The sequence below is a fragment of the Piliocolobus tephrosceles genome, chromosome 2, assembly GCF_002776525.5.
Source record: "Piliocolobus tephrosceles isolate RC106 chromosome 2, ASM277652v3, whole genome shotgun sequence".
Classification (NCBI taxonomy): domain Eukaryota; kingdom Metazoa; phylum Chordata; class Mammalia; order Primates; family Cercopithecidae; genus Piliocolobus; species Piliocolobus tephrosceles.
In genome coordinates, this window is record NC_045435.1 from 100,731,931 (window position 1) to 100,754,068 (window position 22,138).

Here is a 22,138-nt window from a genome sequence, read left to right on the forward strand (position 1 = left end):
TTCCCAAACGTTTTCAATAAAGCAGCTGGTATTATGCCCATTTCCTAGATGATGAAGCTGAGGTATAGAAAGATAGTCATATGCCCAATGGAATGTGTAAGCAAACTTTGCTCTAGTGATGTTCAGACTGTATAACAACATTCTTATTTTGAGAAGCCAGAGGGGAAAAAATGACGTTGATTCCTGTACATTTGTATGGGACTGCAGTTTTCCAAGCACACTCACGTGCATTATTCTCACATCATACTCAGAATGGCTGTGTGAGGAGAATAGTAATATTCCCATTGCAGAGATGGAAGAATTGAGAGTTAGGGAGAAGAAGGGATTTGGCAGCCAGAAACAAGATTTGAACACCGAACTGAGTCCAGACCAAGTTCCTTTTCCACAGAAGAAGTCTCTATTTTTATATGGAAACAAAGCCTTCTATAGCGTTTGATAAGAAAGAGAAGGGCATTCTCAGGGGAGAGGGGACCACAAAAAAAAAGGTCTTTGGGGAGAACTTAAGGTGTATGGTAGAGAGTCTGAAGTCCACACGGCCAGGTTACACTGACACACAGTGGTGTCATCATCACATGCCAGCCTGGGAGCCATACCACCTGGATTTGAACCCAGATTCTGCCTTTTAGCACTCATGCCTCGGTTTCCCCTTCTGTAAGTGGTGCTAATCATAGTACCTGTACCTCCTTCACAGAGAATGTTGTGGAGAGTTAACATAAGAGTACTTAGAAGAGGGCCTGTTATTTAAGATAAATAAGCTTAACGAAGGTTTGCTGTCACTACTATCATTATTACTACTAACTCTTCCACTAGAGGTCCTGAAAATGGAGCTGGGTTGACAAGGAAGGCCTTAGAATCTTAGGTTACAAAGTTTGAACCCAAAGGAATAAAAGTAAGAGAAGGCCAATTTTAATTGAAACAAGATAAAAGTGTTTAGGACAATGAAACCAGTAGGAGTACGTAGGCCTCCCCTAACACGTCTCCCCATCTGGATTATGGTCCCAGCTAAGGGCTTCCTCCATCATCACACTCACCCCAAGACACTGTTGGTGCCTGCTAATTACCTGCCTTCCCAGCTGGACCATGTCTGTGTTATGGGTGCATCTAGTGTCTAGTGCAGTGTCTGGCACTAAGTGCTCCACAAATGCTCTTCTGATGAATGAAGGCATAGATGAATGGAGTAGAATGATAGTTTAGAAAAGGAAAAGTCTATAGGGAGATCAGCCCAGGGGCAGGCTCTGGGCTAGGACGAAGGCAGACAGAGTGACAGAAAAGTAAGAAATGCAAGAGGCATTTGGAAGAAAGGACAAATAGGAATTTATGAATGACAGACTATGGGAGTTAACGGGAAAGAAAGAGTCGTTGACTGCAAGCCTGGGCTGCTGGATGCTGGCAGTGGACCTATTAAAGATGAGAAGAAAGAAAGAAGTTCGTTTGAGGGAGAAGATTTGCCCTTGACTTTACCCTTGTTGAGCTTTATAGAAGTTACTGGTGGTAGCTCACTTCTGTAATCCCAGCACTTCAGGAGGCCGAGGCGGGTGGATCACTGGAGGTCAGGAGTTCAAGATCAGGCTGACCAACATGGTGAAATCCCGTCTCTACTAAAAATACAAAAATTAGCCAGCTGTGGTGGTGGGGGCCTATAATCCTAGCTACTTGGGAGGTTGAGAGAGGAGAATCGCTTGAACCCCGGAGGCAGAGGTTGCAGTGAGCTGAGATCATGCCATTGCACTCCAGCCTAGGAGACAGAGTGAGACTCTGTCTCAGGAAAAAAAAAAAAAGTTACTGGTGGTAAATGGGGTAACACAGGGCAGCGTTGGGTAACAGGTGTTGGCTGGAGATGGAGAGTTGAGGAGAACCGATTTGGTAACCTCAAGGAATATCTCTTTTTCTGGAAAAAGGGTAAGAACCAGGATAGTGGTGGGGCTGATCAATCAGAACCATGGAGGAGCCCTAGGACAGACAGGCTGAAATAAAACACAAGCAAGAGGAGGGAATATTCACCAGGTGTCTTAAAAGAAGAAGGGCGACTCTTAGCCCTCAGGACCATTTGCTCCCTTTTTCCTTTCTTCGTCAATCCACCCTTTGCTCAAGACTTGCCAGTGGAAGAACTGAAACAGAAAGGAAGGCCATTTTGTATCAGAAAGCCGATTTAGCTTAAAGTGAAGCATAAGAAGAAGGGCAAGCCATTTCAGTTTTTGTTGCTGTTGTTGTTGTTGGTTTGTTTAGTTTTCTGCAACCATTTTATAATAATCATGGCTATCATGAACCCCTAACTCCTCCTTTCTGAGTTTCTGCAGGAAAACTACAACTGTTGGGTTCTCAGGAGGAAGAAATAGGACCATTTCTGCACTTTTCTGCTTCCTGCTGGTAGGTGGGAAATCAGGGAAAAGAAAACTAATGCTCATTCACACTGTGGTACAATGGAAAGAAAATTGGCCTTGGAGTCGAATAATCTTAGGTATGCTCTGCAAGGAATGGGCTGACTCTGCACCTTTCTGGGCTGGTTCCCTCAAACACTGCTGATAATGATTCTGACCTCAGGAGATGGTTATGATGAAGGGATAATGGGGTTAAGTACTTTGCACAATGCAGGTGCTCCAGGCACACTAGCTCCTGGTAAGTCTTGCGGTTTCTCACAGGAACCTCACAGGCCTCTGCTGTCCTCAAGCTTCAGAGGAGCCACAGAAGACAGGCAGGCTAGGAGCTCATCCCCAAGGGAGCTTTCAGACTCATGGTTTCAAAGAATTTTCACTTTATTACACATTTGTTCAGGCTTCAGTCTGATTTGACTAAAATGTAAAGACAGGGCCGGGCACGGTGGCTCCTGCCTGTAATCCCAACACTTTGGGAGGCCAAGGCGGGCAGATCACTTGAGTCCAGGAGTTCGAGACCAGCCTGGCCAACATGGCAAAACCCTGTCTCTACTAAAAGTACAAAAATTAACTAGGTATGGTGGTGCAGGCCTGTAATCCCAGCTACTCAGGAGGCTGAGGGAGGAGAATTGCTAGAACCTGGGAGGCAGAGGTTGCAGTGAGCTGAGATTGTGCCACTACACTCCAGCCTGGGCAACAGAACGAGACTCTGTCCCAAAAAAAGTAAAATAAAAAACACACAAAAACAACCTCACATATTTGGGGTGGCCAGGGCAGCCTGGCTTCCTAAGCTAATCACAATGTACAGGTTCAAGTTTAACCTCATCTCCAAACAAAATGTCTATTTCTTGACAAAAGAAGGCTCAGAAAGACTAAACTGTCTACCTCATCAGTGGTGTACTCATTTGGAAGGGATCCAAGCATGTTGGAGTCTGGGCCAGCCAAAAGTACCCCAGCCACTTTTGGAGAGCGCAGGCGGAAGTGAGGGTTCTGATTTTCATGTTAAATCCTCATTTGGCCTCGGAAATGTTAAAAATAAACTTTCACCTGCATCTGATTTTCCTCTTTGTTATTGCAGCCATTGTCTGTTTGAACAAAGAGGTAGCAAGAGCCTCTTTGAGCAGTTCATAGAGTTCAAGCCAGAGCCCAAATTGGAGGGACACAGATGTTAATGAACAAGAGGACCAGCAAGAGTGCCACTGGGAATTAAAAACTCCCCTAGGATTTTCAGGTCCCTGATGGCAGGCAGGGAAATTACAGGCCCTATTTTTCTCTGCCAGCAGCCCCCACCTGGCTTTCAGAAGGACTTGGGAGCTGCCTGTGGATTTCCCCCTAAGCAACTTGATATTAAATTGAAATCTAGATAATTCAGCCCCCCCTTACCCCAGCTCTTCTCTCCTGTTTGCTTGTGTTTTGGAGGCTCCATCAGATGTGAGTGGGGTGGGGTTTCCAATAGAATATGAAAAGCACAAACTAGGCACTACAGAATGCGTTGTTGAGTTTAGAGGCAGTGTGTCATTGTAAAAAGATCCTGGGTTTAAGAGCTAGATAAATCTGCCGGGTGCGGTGGCTGACGCCTGTAATCCCAGCATTATGGGAGGCTGAGGTGGGCAGATCACGAGGTCAGGAGATTGAGATCATCCTGGCTAACACGGTGAAACCCTGTCTCTACTGAAAATACAAAAAAAAAAATTAGCCGGGTGTGGTGGTGGGCGCCTGTAGTCCCAGCTACTTGGGAGGCTGAGGCAGGAGGGAGAATGACGTGAACCCAGGAGGTGGAGCTTGCAGTGATCCGAGATTGCACCACTGCACTCCATCCTGGGTGACAGAGCGAGACTCCGTTTCAAAAAAAAAAAAAAGCTAGATAAATCTGAGTTCAAATTCATTACTTTTCAGCTGTGTGACCTAGGGCAAGTCACTCGACTCTCTGAGCCTCAGTTTACTTCTCTATAAAATGGGCATTAAAGTACTGTACTAATTAAGGTGATGATAGTTGCTATAATAAACACACACCCTCAAAAATGTCAATTGCCTCTAATATTATGGAAGTTTATTTCTTGTTCACATAAAGTTGAAAACAGGTGTTCCTAATCTATGTATGAGCCACTCTCCTCTAAGAGGGAATTTAGGTGCCTGGGCTCCACCAAGGTCATCAACATGGACATCAATCCAAAGGTGAGGGGAAGATGATGGAGGACTGTGGCAAGTGAAAGAGTTTTATGCCAGGCCTAGAAGTGTCACACACCACTTCCACTCACATGCCAGTGTCTAGAACAGTCCTACAGCTGTAGTTAATTGCAAAAAACACTGAGAAATGAGATCCAGCTGTGTAACAAAGAAGAAAAGGAAACAAAATTAGTAAACATCTAGCTAGTCTTTGCCACATCCACCAACTTTTCAGGGAGATAATAGGCTTAAATAAAACAGTGACTATGAGGCCAGGCAGTGGCTCATGCCTGTAATCCCAGCACTTTGGGAGGCTGATGTCAGAGGATCCCTTGAACCCAGGAGCAGCCTGGGAAACATGGTAAAACCCTGCCTCTGCTAAAAAAATAATAATAATAATAAATTACCCGGGCGTGGTGGTGCACACCTATAGTCCCAGCTACTCGGGAGGCTGAGGCTAGAGGATCGCTTGAGTCTGGGGGGTCAAGACTGCAGTGGGCTGTGATCATGCCACTACACTCTAGTGTGGATGACAAAGGAAGACCCTGTCTCCAAAATAAGTACATAAATAAATAAAAATAAAATGATGACTGTGAAACAGTATAGTTTTCAACAAATGTTGGTTACTTGCTTCTTTCTTTTCCCCATGGCCAATCATTTGCCAGAAGCAATGAGGGGATGCTTTATTTGTAATAATACAGATAAAAGGGGCCTGCCGACAAGCTCCTCAACCCCTTCACCCCACAGCCATCACCCACTCGACTCTCTGAGCCTCAGTTTACTTCTCGATAAAAATGGGCATAAAAATACTATACTGATTAAGGTGATGATAGCTGTTGTAAAAACACCCAATAGTTCCCCACTGCCAAAGAGGAGGACACTGGCATTCTGTGAGTGATCCTTCCTCTTGTGATCACGCAGCCACTCACAATACCTGCAGCTTCACCAACTCCCAACCCTTCCACAAAATCAGAGGGTTCAGGAATTAATCCTAAAGTCAGAAAACCACCATTTAGTAATAACTGACACAAGTTACATTTGGGGTTTTTGGGGGGTTTTTTTTGTTTGTTTGTGACACAGTCTCGCTCTGTTGCCCAGGCTGGAGTACAGTAACGTGATCTCTGCTCACTGTAACCTTGGCCTCCCAGGTTCAAGCGATTCTCCTGCCTCACTCAGCCTCCCAAGTAGCTGGGATTACAGGCGCCTGCCACCATGTCTGACTAATCCGTGTATTTTTAGCAGAGATGGGGTTTCACCATGATGGCCAGGCTGGTTTGGAACGCCTGACCTCAACTGATCCGCCCGCCTCAGCCTCCCAAAGTGCTGAGATTACAGGCATAAGCCACTGCGCCCAGCCACAAGTTACATTTGACTGTCAATGTGTTTCTATTTAAATTTATTTTTATTGCCTTTAGGTGGGTCGCATGGTCTCCTGTTGGCACAGTCGCCACCGCTCCCTTCTGTGTTACATCTGGCTTGCTTCCTTCGTCTACCAGCCTGGCTCTTGGAAACCTTTGGGTTTGATCCCCCAAGACCTCCTGAAGGCACCCTCGGTTTCCACGCAGGGCTTCCACACTCAACCCCATGACCTCTGTCTTGCCCCCCGTTAGCCACGAGGATCCACGACTTTGCCGATAGCCTGAGCACACAGTGGCTCTGCTTTCTCTTTCTGCACATGCGCGAATGTTGAGCCCGCCTTCCGCCAAGCACTGCCTTGTCCTCACCCTAGTGTTAGTTTCGTTATTCTCGTGTGTGCGCATCTGGGAGACAGGGTTAACAAGCAATATCCTATGGGAAGTTGTGGTTTCACAGCATATGGGTAGATGGGTTTCACCAACTTTTAGAGTTGATCTTTATACAGCGTTGCACATTAGCATTTATACATTGTTTCCGAGGAGAATATGTCCAAATTCCAAACAACTGAATTCTGAATGAATCTGATGACCCAATCCTTTTACAACTTGAGAAGTCTGCCCTTGTGTGGTCCTGATGGGACTTCAGAGCTGCAAGCATCCCTTGGTTAGGAAAGGGATCGAAGTCCTAGTGTGGTGAAAAGCTCATGGACTTTGGAGACATACAGACTTAGATTTAAATCCTGACTTCACCACCTGTGTAATACCTGTGAGACTTTGAGCACGTTACCTAAACTCTGTGAAGTATATTCCTTTATCTGTAAAATGAGAAGATAATCTTTCTTAGAGTGTTGATATAAGATTCAACGAAAGTGTATGCCTTCAGCTCTCAGAGTGGCTAGGACATAGTAAATACTCATAAATAATTATTATATTTGTTATAAGGAAGACAGGACGATCGGTAAATAATATTTGTTAAATTTTTAAAATAACTCTTGTTTACGTACAAGTTCAACATAAAAGTAACAATTTTTTGTTTGTTTGTTTGTTTGGTTTTTTTGAGACCAAATCTTGTTCTATTGCTCAGGCTGGAGTGCAGTGGCGCAACCACCGCCATCCGGGTTCAAGCTATTCTCATGCCTCAGCCTCCCTAGTAGCTGGGACTATACTCACGCACTGCCACACCCGGCTAATTTTTGTATTTTTAGTAGAGATGGGGTTTCACCATGTTAGCCAGGCTGGTCTCGAGCTCCTGACCTCAAGTGATCTGCCTGCCTCAGCCTCCCAAAGTGCTGGGATTACAGGCATGAGCCACCGCACCTGGCCAAAAGTAACAATTTGTATTATGGGAAACTAGGGGAAAGAAGAAACTTTAGGAAACTAGAAATCAACCAAAATTTTTCCTCAGTGAAAACCTTTATTAACATTTTGGCATTTTCTTCCTTACAATGTTTTATGTAGTTTACACAGTTGGGATTAGGCTAGATATAATGCTGGACATAATCCAATATTTTTCACTTAAAACATAATTTTTCTCAGTAAAAGTTCTTTACAAATGCTAGTTCTAAAGAACTTACAATTTAAAGGAATTTTTAAACTTCAATAATTTAATTATCCATTTCTTAAATGCTGAACATTTTGCTTTCATGTTTTTTTTTTTTTTTTGCTCTCATAAAAAATGCTTTCAAATAAAATCTTCAAAATTATATTTTATCTATATTTGTGTTTATTTACTTAAGATGGTTTCTTAGGAGTTTTGCCAAGTAAAGGGTGTGTACATTTTTAATCCTCTTACAACACTCAGCCGGGCAGCCCGTCAGAAATGCTAGGGCAGCCAAGGCGCCGTGGCTCACTCCTGTAATCCCAGCACTTTGGGTGGCCGAGATAGGCGGATCACGAGGTCAGGAGTTTGAGACCAACCTGGCCAACATGGTGAAACCCCGTCTCTATTAAAAATACAAAAATTAACCGGGCGTGGTGGCAGGTGCCTGTAATCCCAGCTACTCGGGAGGCTGAGGCAGGAGAATCACTTGAACCGGGAGGCGGAGCTTGCAGTGAGCTGAGATCGCGCGCCACTTCACTCCAGCCTGGGTGACAGAGCACGACTCCATCTTGGAAAAAAAAAAGAGAGAGAGAGGGAGCGGAAGAGAAAGAGAAGGAAGGAAGGAAGGAAGGAAGGAAGGAAGGAAGGAAGGAAGGAAGGAAGAGAGAGAGAAATGTTATAGCAACTTCTACTCCGAGATGGTTTAAAATTCACGTTATTGCCTTCCTGCTCACTCCCATGAGGAGTCCAAGACAGGACTACATTGCCAGAGTGTTCTGCTCTGTTACTTGGGAGAATGGACAATGTTTGAGGGCCATTCAATGTGCACTTCCTAACAGTGCCCCAGTTTCCTTTTAGTGAACCGTCTCTGCCCCTTGTGTAGTCCTGATGGGGCTTCAGAGTTGCAAAGGTCCCTTGGGTCGGAGAGAGGATGACAAGCAGTGTGACCCGCGGAGAAGCCAGCAGCAGGAACACCAGCATCCAGCAAGGTTCGGCCCCAGCTGCCAGGCGGAGAAAGGGCAGGCCCTGTGCTCTGCAGTCCTGGAGCAGGGCCTGGGACCCCTCTATGCAGAAGACTCACCCTCAGCCTGAAGGCCTTTCTCCGCGGTGGAGCGAGCCAGTGCTGGAGCCTTTGGATAATCCCTTGGTCCTCCCTTTCCTTCCCTTAATCTAAAATCCAGCACAGAGAAAGCACTTCACTCCAGAGAAGGTGACCAGCGCATGTCTGTCGAAATGGCCACGGAGGGTAACCGACAAGGCTTTAAGATGCGCCGCATAACTATCTCCTTTGGCTTTATTTCCCAAAAAAGCCCTGGGAAAAATCACCTGGGATGAGGCGGGAGCGATCCTTTCTTATGCTGGACTCATCCTGCCATCTAGTGGTGGGAGAAGGGCGATGGGAAGGGACAGGACACCTGGCAGCAGGCGGTTAGAGCATGATGAACCTGCAGTCCAGGAGGCCAAGGTCAGGTGACACCGGGAACCGCCCAGGAGGCACCTCAGAACTTTGGGAGGCATATGAAGGAGGCAAGGGGAGGAATTATGCTCAAGAATAATTATAGCTGTTTCTTGGTTGGGCGCGGTGGCTCACGCCTGTAGTCCCAATACTTTGGGAGGCCGAGGCGGGCTGATCATCTGAGGTCGGGAGTTTGAGACCAACCTGACCAACATGGAGAAACCCCGTCTCCACTAAAAATACAAAATTAGCTGGGCGTGGCAGCACGCGCCTGCAAGCCCACCTACTCGGGAGGCTGAGACAGGAGAGAAACTCTTGAACTCGGGAGGCGGAGGTTGAGGTGAGCCGGGATCGCGCCATTGCACTCCAGCCTAGGCAATAAGAGCCTCAAAAAAAAAAAGAGAGAGAGAGAGAATAATTACAGCTGTTTCTTGAGCACTTACTACCTGGCAAAGACTATACAAACCGCCTCTCATGCTTTCAATCTTTTAGTCCTCCCAGCAGTCCCCAGTGAGGATGGCGAGACCAAGCTCAGAAATCAAGTAACTTGACCAAGTTCACACAACTTGTCAGTGGCACAGGCAATCAAATCCAGGATTATCTGACTTTGTAGCTTGGATTTCTAGGGTCATTTCTGGAATCACAGAGAGAGATCTTCTGCATCCTTTCTATTCCATCGCCCACACCCCCAACCCTAATCTACTCTTGGACAACAGAGGGTGCTCTTGTTCACTGAGATGCACGGCCCCATTTCCACCTTCTGTGCCTCTCTCGGGTCTCCAGGTCTCTACCCTGAACAACTGCAAAGGGAATCCTTTCCTTCCCTTGGCCTGGAGACTGTTGGGTAGGAGTGGGAGAGGATAGTGGTGGAATCTTTTGTCCACTATTATTAAATATTAAAATGTCAACAAATACTAAATGTCTCAGACTAATTGGAAGTTCTTTTCTTTGTTATATGAGATTGAGGTGCCTAAAGTGCACAGTCTCATTTCAGATCAGCCACTGTAAAGTTTGGTTCTAAATCGTGGAAGGACTTCTCATGCTTTCCAGAAACAATTGTTGGGACTGACCCATAGCTATGCAGCCCTGGCATGTCTCGGTCTTTTTTTTTTTTTAAGAGACAGGGAAGGCCGGGCATGGTGGCTCATGCCTGTAATCTCAACACTTTGGGAGGCTGAGGCAGGCAGATCGCTTGAGGCCAGAAATTTGAGACCAGGCTGGGCAACATAGCTAGACCCTGTCCCTACAAAAATACAAAAAGAATTAGCCAGGCATGGTACTGTGTGCCTGTAGTCCCAGCTACTCAGGAGGTGGAGGCAGGAGGATCGCTTGAGCTCAGAAGTTTTAGGCTATAGTGAGCCGTGACTGCACCACTGCACTCCAGCCTGGGTGACAGTGTTAGACCCTGTCTCAAAAAAAAAAAAAAAGAAAGAGAGAAGGAAGGTCTCACTCTGTCTGGAATGCAGTGGCATGATCACAGGTCACTGAAGCCTCAAATTTCTGGGCTCAAGCAATCCTCCTGCCTCATCTTCCCAAGTAGCTGGGGCTACAGGCATACACTACTATGCCTGGCTGAGTTTGGTTTGTTTTTTTTTTTTTTAGAAATAGGGTCTGGCTATGTTGCCCAGTCTGGTCTCAAATTTCTGGCCTCAAACAATCCTCCCACCTTGGCCTCCCAAAGTCCTGGGATTGCAGGTGTGAGTCACCATGCCCAGCTATCCTGGTCCAAAAGAAGCAACCTGCCATCCCAGCAAACACACAAAAAGTCCAGGGGACCCTTGGGCCTGTAGTCACTCTCCACATGGGGGACCCTGAGGTTTATTTAGGGAACAGCAGTCATTCTTCCCATCTGGCCCACCCAGATAAGTAATAAATCACCTATTTTTAGTTTAGGGTTTTGTTTTTCTTTTTCTTTTCCGTTTTTAGAAATTTACCCAGGCCAGTTTCCCAGGGCTGAGCACTTAAGTTGCACTGAACTGATTGCTGGGGGCTTGGTATTTTGAAAAGGAGAGTGGTCCTCAAGTGCACTTCAATTGTGATTGCCCCCCAAGAATCAAAATTTGTCTGCAACAACTTCAACTTTATTTATTCAACACTTATCGCTTGGAGCTCTAAAACAGAAAAGGCTGTCTTTTGCCACCACCAAGTCTCCCTCTCCTGAGTGAGATTCCAGGCCAAGGGCTCTCACACAGGCTCCACCATCTCTGTTCTTGCTCAGGGGCTTCTATCATCACACGTTGGATAGTGGGGGATCCTCCATTCCCAGAAGAGGCCAATCTCTTGCCCTTAAAAAGTAGCAGTTGCTAGTTCTTTTCGGGAAGTAAAAACCACATCCCCAACACACACAAGCAATGCACCTGTTTATTTATTTACTTATTTAGAGACAGGTTCTTACTCTGTCACCGAGGCTGGAGTGCAGTGGCATGATCACGGCTCACTGCAGCCTCAACCTCCAGGCTCAGGTGATCCTGCAACCTCAGCCCCCAAGTAGCTGGGACCAAAGGAGCACAACACCATGGCCTGGCTAATTTTTTTTTTTCCAGAGACAGGGTCTCACCATGATGCCCAGGCTAGTCTTAAACTCCTGGACTCAGGCGATCCATCCACCTCAGCCTCTCCAAAGTCCTGGGATTACACATATCAGCCACTGTGCCTGGCCACTCTTTTCTTGTAATAATAGAATTGATTATTTACTCATTTAGTCAATCAACATTTATTGATCACTTATTATGTACCAGGCACTGGGATAAAGATGAGCGTAAGTCACTCACAGAAAGAAAGAAAACTAGCAAATAAGACGATTACAATATGATGTAAAAAATGCTAAGCCAGAGATATAGGAAGGTCCTATGGGGTCCTTCTGTCACCTCCTCTTTCCACATCCCTACCCTTCACAGGCCTTCCCTCCAGCTTCCTGTCCCCACTCCCACTGCAGATGCCCTGGATTTTGCCTAGAGCTAAATTGCGAGATGGGCCCTCTGGCCCTGACCTGACTCCAACCCAACCACAAACTGGAAAGGAGCCTTTCTGAGAGTGGATCACTCTGAGAAGAAAACACATAGGAATGATGCGAAGTCCACAAATGCGCCACCCGTGCTAGTGCTCAAGAAAAGTTTGCAGAATGGATAAATGAAGGATCAAGGAATTAATAGACAAATAACTGAATGGTGGCTCAATAGATGACTTTATGAATGAAATAAACTTCAGAAAATAAACTTCCAATCTTGAAGCAAAACTGAATTTTAGCATTTCCAGAGCTTGTGCTTGTTCACTGAACACCATGTTTCCCAGAAAATTCTCTACAAAGATGTTCGCTTTTTAAAATTAAAACTACTTAAAAGTTCACTGGGAATTTTGTAATGCAGTTGAGAAAACTGGAGCTGCCTAGGGGAATTTCAGCGCTAGGGCTTGAAATCACTCACCCAGGAGAAATCCCAGTAAAATCTGCCCTCCCATTAGTGTTAGGGGAGAAGCTCCAAGTTCCCAGACTGCTCATTTTACCAAACAGGTGTACCACCCTTATCACTAACTAGCAAGTTAAAGGTGAATCAGATTACTGTGTCCTATCACCAACACAGTGCTTCCTACTGAAGAGGGGACTGCAGGAAATCCTTCAGTGTTGCAAACGATTGCATTCCAGCATGTTCTGTCAACATGAATGTTGTGCTGTAAAGAGGAAAAGGATCAGAGAGGAAAGAGGCTATGTGGTTCAGAGACTTACCTGAACAGCTGATTTTCTACATGCCCTTGAAGGCTCCCTGGTTCTCTGAGATAAACTGGCTGAAGCTTTTGACTTTGGGATTTAGTCGGTGGGTGAGCTTGACATCTCGGTCCGGCTTCATTTGATAGAAAAGACACATATCAGCTATTTCCTTCGCTGCAGGAAATCCAAGCTTCTCGAAAACTTCTGGGGTAATCTTTAAGAACAAATAAAAAGACAGAAAATGTTATAGCCCATACTTAAAATAGTTTGAAATGACATTATTCCCTTAATGATGATACAATTCCATAATTCTTTTTTTTTTTTTTTTTTAAGACGGAATCTCACTCTGTCACCCAGGCTGGAGTGCAGTGGCACAATCTCAGCTCACTGCAACCTCTGCCCTCCGAGTTCAAGTAATTCTCCTGCCTCAGCCTCCCGAGTAGCTGGGATTACAGGCACCCACCACCACACCTGACTAATTTTATGTATTTTTAGTAGAGATGGAGGTTTTGCCATGTTGGCCAGCCTGGTCTCAAACTCCTGACCTCAGGTGATCCATCTGCCTCTGCCTCCCAAAGTGCTGGGATTACAGGTGTGAGCCACAGCACCCAGCCAGGTCCACAATTCTTTAGCCTAATTCCAAAATCCAAGAGACTCTAAAGCTTTTTTTTTTTTTTTTTTTTTTTTTGTCCCCATAAGCCATTTGGCACCAAACTGACCTTTTTGAACTAATTTGGTGGCAAACCTGATCTAATTATGTGAAGCTATTTATGGTCTTTAATTACACCATTTAGTGGAAACATTCAAATATTTGCCTGCAGAGATACAGATGTGTTTGATTACAGGTTCCTGCTCCAGCCCCTGCTGGTGATGTTATATAATATATGTAGACAATAACCTATCTAAAAGCTGAAAGATTCCTAAAGCCCAATTGTTTCTGGCCCCAAACCTTTTCAATAAGGTACTATAGATCTGTACCAGCCTTCATGTGAATAGCACCTCGCAGTGCTTTCGCCTACACTTCCTCTTCATATTCCTCTACCAGCCCTCTGAAACCGTCCACCCACCTGGACCTCCATGAAGCATCAAGATCCCCCCTCTCTGGCACTAGGCTCTCCTTCTCACCTGGCTGATGGCCCATCCATCCTTGCTCCCTTTCTTGGTTAGAGGTCTGTATTTTACCTCCAATTGCCCCAGCCTTTGCCAAGGCCAGGCCCAAGCAGAAATGGAGCCCATCCCACACCAACTGAGCTGCCTTCTGTCACCTTCCATAAAATCCACTCCTTGAATCCTTTCTAATACTAACTAGATCCATAATCCCCCCCTACTGAATTAGCTAAAATCATTTCTATTGGATCCAGTATAATCTGTCTTTAGCCCTCAGAGATAAACTCTGACTTTGCAATTTTACTTGGTCTTTAAAAAAGTGACAGATGCAAACAACTTAGGCAAAGTGATGATTGTCACATGCATTCATAATAATGAGAAAATTAAGAACAACCTACATGGCCAACAATAGAGAAATGGTAGAATTAATTGTGGTACATCTACTCTCAGAACATCATGCAGTTTAATGTTTTTGGAGAAGTTTAACAAAATAGAAAAATTCTCATTAACTGAAAAGGCCAGAAACAAAATGCTACATTTAGTGTTATTTTAATTGTATTAAATATATACATATGTACATGTATATATAAGTATGTGTATATATGTATATATTGAATACAATAATATGGCCATCTTGTGGCCAGATGCACCCTTCCCCGGAATTGTCAGACCATTCTATAGAAGTTCCAGCCTCTGATGCCCTCCCTACAGCTTGTGGTACCAGAGAAGCTTCAGCTGCATTATAAAACAATTTGTATACCAAGAAGAGTCAGGGACCAAGTATATGACTAATAGATGCTAGTATTTATTTAAATACAATTTAAATACAATTATTGTATTTAATACATTATTGTGTATACATTATGTATATCATATGTATATACAATATACATACAATAATTGTATTAAATATATACATATATACACATATATACATATACATATGTATATATTTAATACAATAAATGTGTAAGTATATGCTATAATATATGTATGTGTATATATACAATTATTAAATACTTACAGATACTGGAAAAAGACAAGAAAATCTGTCAAATCTTAACAGTAGCTATCTCTAAGAGATTGAACTATGTGTGATTTGTATTTTCTTTTTCATAATTTTCTGAGTTTTCTTCAATAAGTATTTGCTATTTTTGAAATCAGAAAAACATTGACAATTTGAAGTGAGTTTGGAAATAGAAGTCTGTGTGAGAAGCATGGAAGATTCTTCCATGTCTGTCTCCTTGAGTCGCTCTTTCATCCATAACTTTGATATCAAATATACTTCAGTGAAATAAGGAATTCTTTTACTGCAGATTTTTGAAGGAAAGAGGCCTGTTCTGTTGTGTCTCACTTTCTGAGAAAACCATCTTCCTTTGGGGGTTAGACAGTTTCAATCAGATATTTCATATCCCCTTGAGGAGGTGGGAGGAAGTCAGACCGTGAGGGCTGGAGCGCCACCTTGTGGTGAGATGCACCCTTCCCCGGAATTGTCAGACCTTTCTATAGAAGTTCCAGCCTCTGATGCCCTACAGCTTGTGGTGCCAGAGGAGCTTCAGCTGCATTATAAAGCAATTTGTACACCAAGAAGAGTCAGGGACCAAGTATGTGACTAACAGATGCTTGAAAGGTTCTGAGCAATTCAGAACAATGTCTACTGCATCCTCTGAGAATCAATACACACACTCATCCCCTACACTCACTCTCTCTCTCTCCTTCCTTACAGGGTTCAAACCCACAAGACAAAACGAATATATGACCCAAATGTAAATGGTCTGGGAGAAGGGTCACTGAGAAGTAAGTGTGCACCCAGGTACAAGGAACCTTGCAGAGCCTCTCGTGAGCCCATCTTTGAGTGGGTGGCTGCCTTCTTGGGTATAGGAGTAACTTAATCTCTCCAAGAAATGTGTGTGTGGCTTCAATGAGATAACCAGATGTGGTTTTGTGGCTAGATTGAATCCTACACTGGTTTTCCAGAAAAAAAAAAAAAAAAAATCCTTTGCCTCCTGACAACTTCAGTGCCCGAGGCTGAATTGGGAATCTAGATACCCCCTCTAGAAGCACAAGAGCTGCTGATCCAAACTTCTATCCCTAATTCTAGGAAATGTTCTAGAACATATGTCAACAAACCTTTTTTTATTTTTTATTTTTGTTTTGTTTTTGATACGGAGTCTCGCCCTGTTGCCCAGGCTGGAGTGCGATGGTGCAATCTTGTCTCACTGCAACCTCCACCTCCTGGGTTCAAACAATTTTCCTGCCTCAGCCTCCCCAGTAGCTGGGATTACAGGCACCCACAACCATGCCCAGCTAATTTTTGTATTTTTAGTAGAGATGGGGTTTCACCATGTTGGCCAGGCTGGTCTCAAACTCCTGACCTCGTGATCCACCCTCTTTGGCCTCCCAAAGTGCTGGGAAACAAACTTTTCTTTAAAGGCCTAGACATAAATACTGTAGGCTCTGTGGGCCATAAGGTCGCTATTGGAACTACTCAACTCTATCATTGTACCCTGAAAACAGCCTGTTTTCTTTTCCTTTCCTCTTATCAATACCTGCTTGGGGAAATGGCTGGTAATGCTCAATATCACCAATTCTCACTCTTCTGTAAAAAGTCTGTCCTGGCCAGGCACAATTCCTTGGAGAAAATAACTTACCTCCAAGCCCAAGAAGGCAGCCACCCACACAAGGGGGCCATTCCTGCATGATTTATAGCATGATCAGTTGTTGAGGGCTTACTAAGTGCCAGACCCAGTGCCAAGCACCTGCTGTACAGATCTCATTTCATCCTCACAATGATCCCATGAAGGAGGTATAACAACTTTTTTTGGAACATATGAAGAAACTGAGATGGAGAGGGGTTAAGTAAATTACCAAGGATAGGAGCAGAGCCAGAATCTGCCTCCTTCCCATACTGCCTCTTTTTTGTTCTGTTTATTCTAGAATCAGCCAGGCCAGCCTTCTTGGTGCACCCTCTATCTATACACAGTCGTGTTCCCTCAAGGACCAACTCAAGCCCATGTCTTCCATGAAACCTTCTTCCACTGTTTTCTGGTCACCTATAGCACTGATATTCTGAACAACACAATTAAGCACCTATAGAGTTATGTCTTATAATGATCATGGTGACTTGATGGGCATCAACATTTTCACTCCAACCTTGCTGCAAATTCCTTAAAGTAGCACTGGGTTCATCACAGAGACTCTGTGCCAAACACTATCATAAGCCCTTTAAATGTATTCTCTGTAATTTTCACAGGAACACCCGAAGTAGATACTATTATTCCCCACTTTGCAACTGAGGAAGCTGAGGCTCAATGAAGCTAAGTGCCTTGTTCCACATCAGCTAGTTCTGGCCGACCGAAGTGGTCAGCATCAAGGGCTTACGAGAGGAGTTGGGATTGTGTGTGTGAAAAGGCTGTATCTCAATCTTCACATTCTAAGTTCTTTCCACTCAAAAGTAATTTTACTTTTACTAGTCAATTAACCCTAAGCCAAAGAAATAAAGCCGTATGGGAGAGATTCTACTGCTCCAATCAATGAAGTTAGATTTATGCAACCACAGTCCTTCTCAATTTCTTCTGAAAGTTTAAGTTCAATCCTGCCTAAATCCACAGTCTACCAAAATTTGTAAGTCAGTGGAATGTTAACCAAGGTAGCCGCTTGTGATCACATGGATGTCCCCTAAGAACTCACCTTTGCATCTCGGACTGTTTTCCCCAAAACCTTGGACAAAACATCAGCATATTGCTGTACTGTTAGTGCTTCTGCACTGAGCCCCACGGCCTTGCCTAAAAATTCCTCTGGAGAATTAAAAATGTTAGAGACGGCTGCTCCAATATCAGCAACAGAGATACCATCCATTGGTACATCTCCCATTGGTATAGCTAATTAAAAAAAAAGAAATAGGAAAAGATAAATAGTTAATGATATCACATCCTTGGTAGGTCCCACCAACCCAAACTAATCAATCACTTAAACAAAAGGTGTGGGAAGGCAATGTAAAACCCAGGGGCCACAATCTACACACAGTTACAAGGTTTTGTTTGAGAAATTACAGGTCGAGTGCAGTGTCTCACACCCATAATCCCAGCACTTTGGGAGGCATAGGCGAGCATATCACCTAAGGTCAGGAGTTCAAGACCAGCCTGGCCAACATGACGAAACCCTGTCTATACTGAAAATACAAAAATTAGCCAGACATGATGGTGCGTGACTGTAATCCCAGCTACTCCGGAGGCTGAGGCAGGAGAATTACTTGAACCCAGAAGGCAGAGGTTGCAGTGAGCTGAGATCGTGCCACTGCACTCCAGCCTAGGTAACAGAGCAAGACTTCATCTCAAAAAAAAAAAAAGAGAGAGAGAATACTACAGTGTCTGGATATTGATTAAAAACAACAACCATTTACTAAATATCTTCTGTATGTAAAGTATGATTAAACATATCTCCAGCCAAAACTTCTGCTGAATTCCAGACTCACGTGTCCCACTACGTACTCAAATCCTTACTTGACTGTTCAATAGACATCTTAAACTCAACAGTCCCCAAACTGAACTACAGCCTCCCACCTCAGCTAATGGCAACCCTATCATTCTGATTTCTCAGGTCACAAATCTTGCAGTCAGCCTTGACACTTCTCTCACATCCCATATCCTGTTTATTTTTTCTTTGGAAATCATATGCACGATATGTACAAAATCTGGCCACTTCTCATCATCTTCAATGCTACCCCCCTGGTCCAAGCCACCATCATCCATGACTTGAGTTATTGCAAAATTTGTCTCCTTGTTTCCACTCTTGCCCTTTCTTTTTTTTTTTTTTTTCTTTTTTTGTTGTTGTTTTTTTGGGTTTTTTTTTTGTTTTTTTTGTTTTTGTTTTTGTTTTTTTGAGACGGAGTCTTGCACTTTCTCCCAGGCTGGAGTGCAGTGGCGCGATCTCTGCTCACTGCAAGCTCTGCCTCCCAGGTTCACGCCATTCTCCTGCCTCACACTCCTGAGTAGCTGGGACTACAGGTGCCTGCCACCAAGCCCAGCTAAATTTTTGTATTTTTAGTAGAGACAGGGTTTCACCGTGTTAGCCAGGATGGTCTCGATCTCCTGACCTCATGATCCGCCCACCTTGGCCTCCCAAAGTGCTGGAATTACAGGCACCCGCTACCACACCAGGCTGATTTGTGTATTTTCAGTAGAGACAGTGTTTCACCATGTTGTCCAGGCAGCCTGTCAGAAATACTATAGCAGCCAGGTGAAGTGGCTCATGCCTTTAATCCCAGCACTTTGGGAGGCCAAGGTGGGAGGATCACGAGATCAGGAGATCAAGAGCATCCTGACTAACACGGTGAAATCCCGTTTCTACTAAAAATACGAAAAAAAAATTTTTTTTGAGACAGAGTCTTGCTCCGTCACCCAGGCTAGAGTGTGCAGTGGCGCAATCTCAGCTCACTGCAACCTCCACCTCCTGGGTTCAAGCAATTCTCCTGCCTCAGCCTCCCGAGTAGCTGGGATTACAGGCACACATGCTCAGCGAATTTTTGTATTTTTAGCAGAGACGGGGTTTCACTATCTTGACCAGGCTGCTCTCAAACTCCTGACCTCATGATCCACCGGCCTCAGTCCCCCAAAGTGCTGGGATTACAGGTGTGAGCCACCATGCCCGGCCAAACTCTTGCCCTTTCATAGTCTCTTTTCAACATAAAAATCAGAGTGACCCTGTAAAAAACTCAGCTCAGGTGAATGTTACATCTGCTCAGAACCTTCTTTTTTTTTTTTTTTTTTTGAGATGGAGTTCTGCTGTGTCACCCAGGCTGGAGTGCAGTAGTGTAATCCCAGCTCACTGCAACCTCTGCCTCCCAGGTTTAAGTAATTCTCCTGCCTCAGCCTCCCCAGTAGCTGGGATTACAAGCACCTACCACCATACCCAGCTAATTTTTGTACTTTTAGTAGAGATGGGGTTTCCTCATCTTAGCCAGGCCTGTCTCAAACTCCTGCCCTCAAGTGATCTGCCTGCCATGGCCTCCCAAAGTGCTGGGATTACAGGCGTGAGCCACCGCATCTGGCCCGGTCTGCTCAGAACCTTCTGATAGCTCTCTGTGTCTCTCAGAGGAAAAGCTAGTTGTTTACGAAGCTTACACAACCAGACCCTCTGTTAGTTCTGATCTCACCTCCTACTACCCTCCCCTCCCTCATTCTATTTCAAACAATCCTGTCACCTAAGCCTCCTGAGTAGCTGGGACCACAGGCCACCCCTCCCGGCTTCTGATGAATGTTAATTCTGAATCAAGGAAGAAAGCCTGAATTGTTGTCATTGGTATTTCCACATTCCATCTACTGCACAAAGGCCAACTCTGACCATGGCCACAGAAAGTGTCCCCAAAGGGAAGGGGAATGCCGGCCAGTGGACCAGCAGCATTGGAATTACCTGGAGTCCTTGTTAAAACTACATTCTCCCAGGCATCAACCCAGACCTATGGAATTGGATTCTGTGCAGGCAGGGCCTGGGAACCTGTCTCCCGGGCAGGTCACAGTCCCTCTAAGCTCTAATTCTGACCATGGGACCCAGATCAGAAGAACACTTTTCCTCCATTGTTGCCACAGAAGGTCAGATGGATAAGCTAGAAGGGCTCTTAGAAGTCATCCTGAGGCTGGGCATGGTAGCGCACACCTGTAATCACAGCACTTTGGGAGGCAGAGGTGGGAGGATCACTCGAGCCCAGGAGTTCAAGACCAGCCTGGGAAACAAAGAGAGACCCCATTTCTACAAAAATAAAATAAAATAAGAATTGGCCAGATGTGATGGTATACCCCTGTAGTCCTAGCTACTCAGGAGGTTGAGGTAGGAGGATGCTTGAGCCCAAAAGTTCAAGGCTGCACAGTGAGCAGTGAAACCCAGTATGGGCGAAAGACCCACTGCATTCCAGCCTGGGCAGCAGAGACCCAGACTCAAAAAAATAAAAAATTAAAATGTCATCTTGTCCAATTTTCCCATTAAACCTGAGGAAACTGCCAGCCATGGTGGCTCACACCTGTAATCCCAATATTTTGGGAGGCTGAGTTGGCCAGATCCCTTGAGTTCTGGAGTTTGAGACTAGCCTGGTCAACATGGTGAAACCCTGTATCTATTAAAAAATGCAAAAATTAGCCAGGTGTGGTGGCGGGTGCGTGTAATCCCAGCCACTCAGGAGGCTGAGGCACAAGAATCACTTGAACCCAGGCTGTGGAGGTTGCAGTGAGCCAAGATCATGCTGCTGCACTCAGCCTGGGCGACAGAGCAAAACTCCATCTCAAAAAATAAAAATAAAAATAACCTGAGGAAACTGAGGTTGGAGGTCACATAGCTAACTCCAGTACTTACATTAAGGACGGTCAGTATGTTAAGATTGGAAATGTAACCCTTTGTGCTTCTGATCCCAGATCTAGTTCTCTGCCCTAGAAGAGCAATTTAGTGTAGTGCCCTAGAGAAGCCTAGGACAGTTTGGCAGCCCTCTCAGCACTTCACACAGAGCTAAACACATAGAAGGCACTCAAATGGTAGGTGTCCACTGCAGAGGGGCAAGAAGGAAGAGAGGGAGGCAAGTGAGTAGAGAGCAGGGCAACCAGGTGCCTGGTGAGCTTTCACTTCATTTTACCCAAGGTGTAGTAATCTCCATCAGAGGCTTTCACCGGCCGCCACGCCGTGAGAAAGTTTTCAAAGTAGGCCGCCACGCGGACACTGGTCATGGGGATGCCAATGGACCAGAAGTACTCCTCCACCTTGCCCTTGCTGTCAAAGTGCGGCACCTGCAGCTTGCCATCCGTCAGCCGCTTGACGTTTTCCAGGCCGCTGTAAACCACATGCTTCAGACCCAGATGCTTGGCGGTGTCTGCCACCAGCTTCCCCTGAGGGTCAAAAGTAAATATAGGCCGCTGTATTTGTATTTGCATTTGGACAGATATTCAGAGCAGAATCTCCTCCACTCCGCTCTCCCTTCCTGCCCCCTGCTTTTTTTTTTTTAGACAGAGTCTCATGATTTCCGCTCACTGCAACTTCCGCCCCCTGGATTCAAGTGATTCTCCTGGCTCAGCCTCCCGAGTACCTGGGATTACAAGTGGGCACCACCACGCCCAGCTAGTTTTTTGTATTTTGTAGTAGAGATGGGGTTTCACCATACAGCCAGGCTGGTCTCAAACTCCTGATCTCAAGTCATCTGCCTACCTCGGACTCCAAAAGTGTTGGGATTACAGGCCTGAGCCACGGCGCCAGGCCCACCCGCTCCTTTTCTTATTACCCTCATCCCTATGGAGAGGAAGCTCTACCAGCCTCAAAATATATTCAGTTTACCTTATGAGAGGCCACTACCCAGCATTGCTGAGCAGAGGTTCCACTCCAAAACCCCCAACTTCTCAGCCTGCTCCCATGGGGGCTGTCAGCAGAACACCAGAGGTGGGGGAGTAGTAGAATAAGAAATTA

At 45.1% G+C, this 22,138-nt stretch overlaps 1 protein-coding gene across 9 annotated transcripts in view; it reads right to left on the minus strand.

Moving 5' to 3' along the window:
• LOC111523227 (nmrA-like family domain-containing protein 1) overlaps nucleotides 1-22,138 on the minus strand; it is a 67,337-nt gene that overhangs the window by 35,071 nt on the left and 10,128 nt on the right. For 2 of the 9 annotated variants that reach the window (XM_023187677.1, XM_023187674.1), the window contains exons 3-5: nucleotides 21,318-21,567; nucleotides 17,390-17,580; nucleotides 12,611-12,806 (exon numbers count right to left, since the gene is read on the minus strand). In XM_023187677.1, coding sequence (XP_023043445.1) covers nucleotides 12,627-12,806; nucleotides 17,390-17,580; nucleotides 21,318-21,567 — 621 coding nt within the window. In that variant the 3' untranslated portion in view covers nucleotides 12,611-12,626. Of the gene's footprint in view, nucleotides 1-1,812; nucleotides 2,109-4,378; nucleotides 4,698-7,980; nucleotides 8,002-9,215; nucleotides 9,276-10,540; nucleotides 11,175-11,583; nucleotides 12,807-17,389; nucleotides 17,581-21,317; nucleotides 21,568-22,138 lie in introns of those variants that run through there. The other 7 variants (XR_002725469.1, XM_023187672.1, XM_023187676.1 and 4 more) reach the window with 7 other exon arrangements.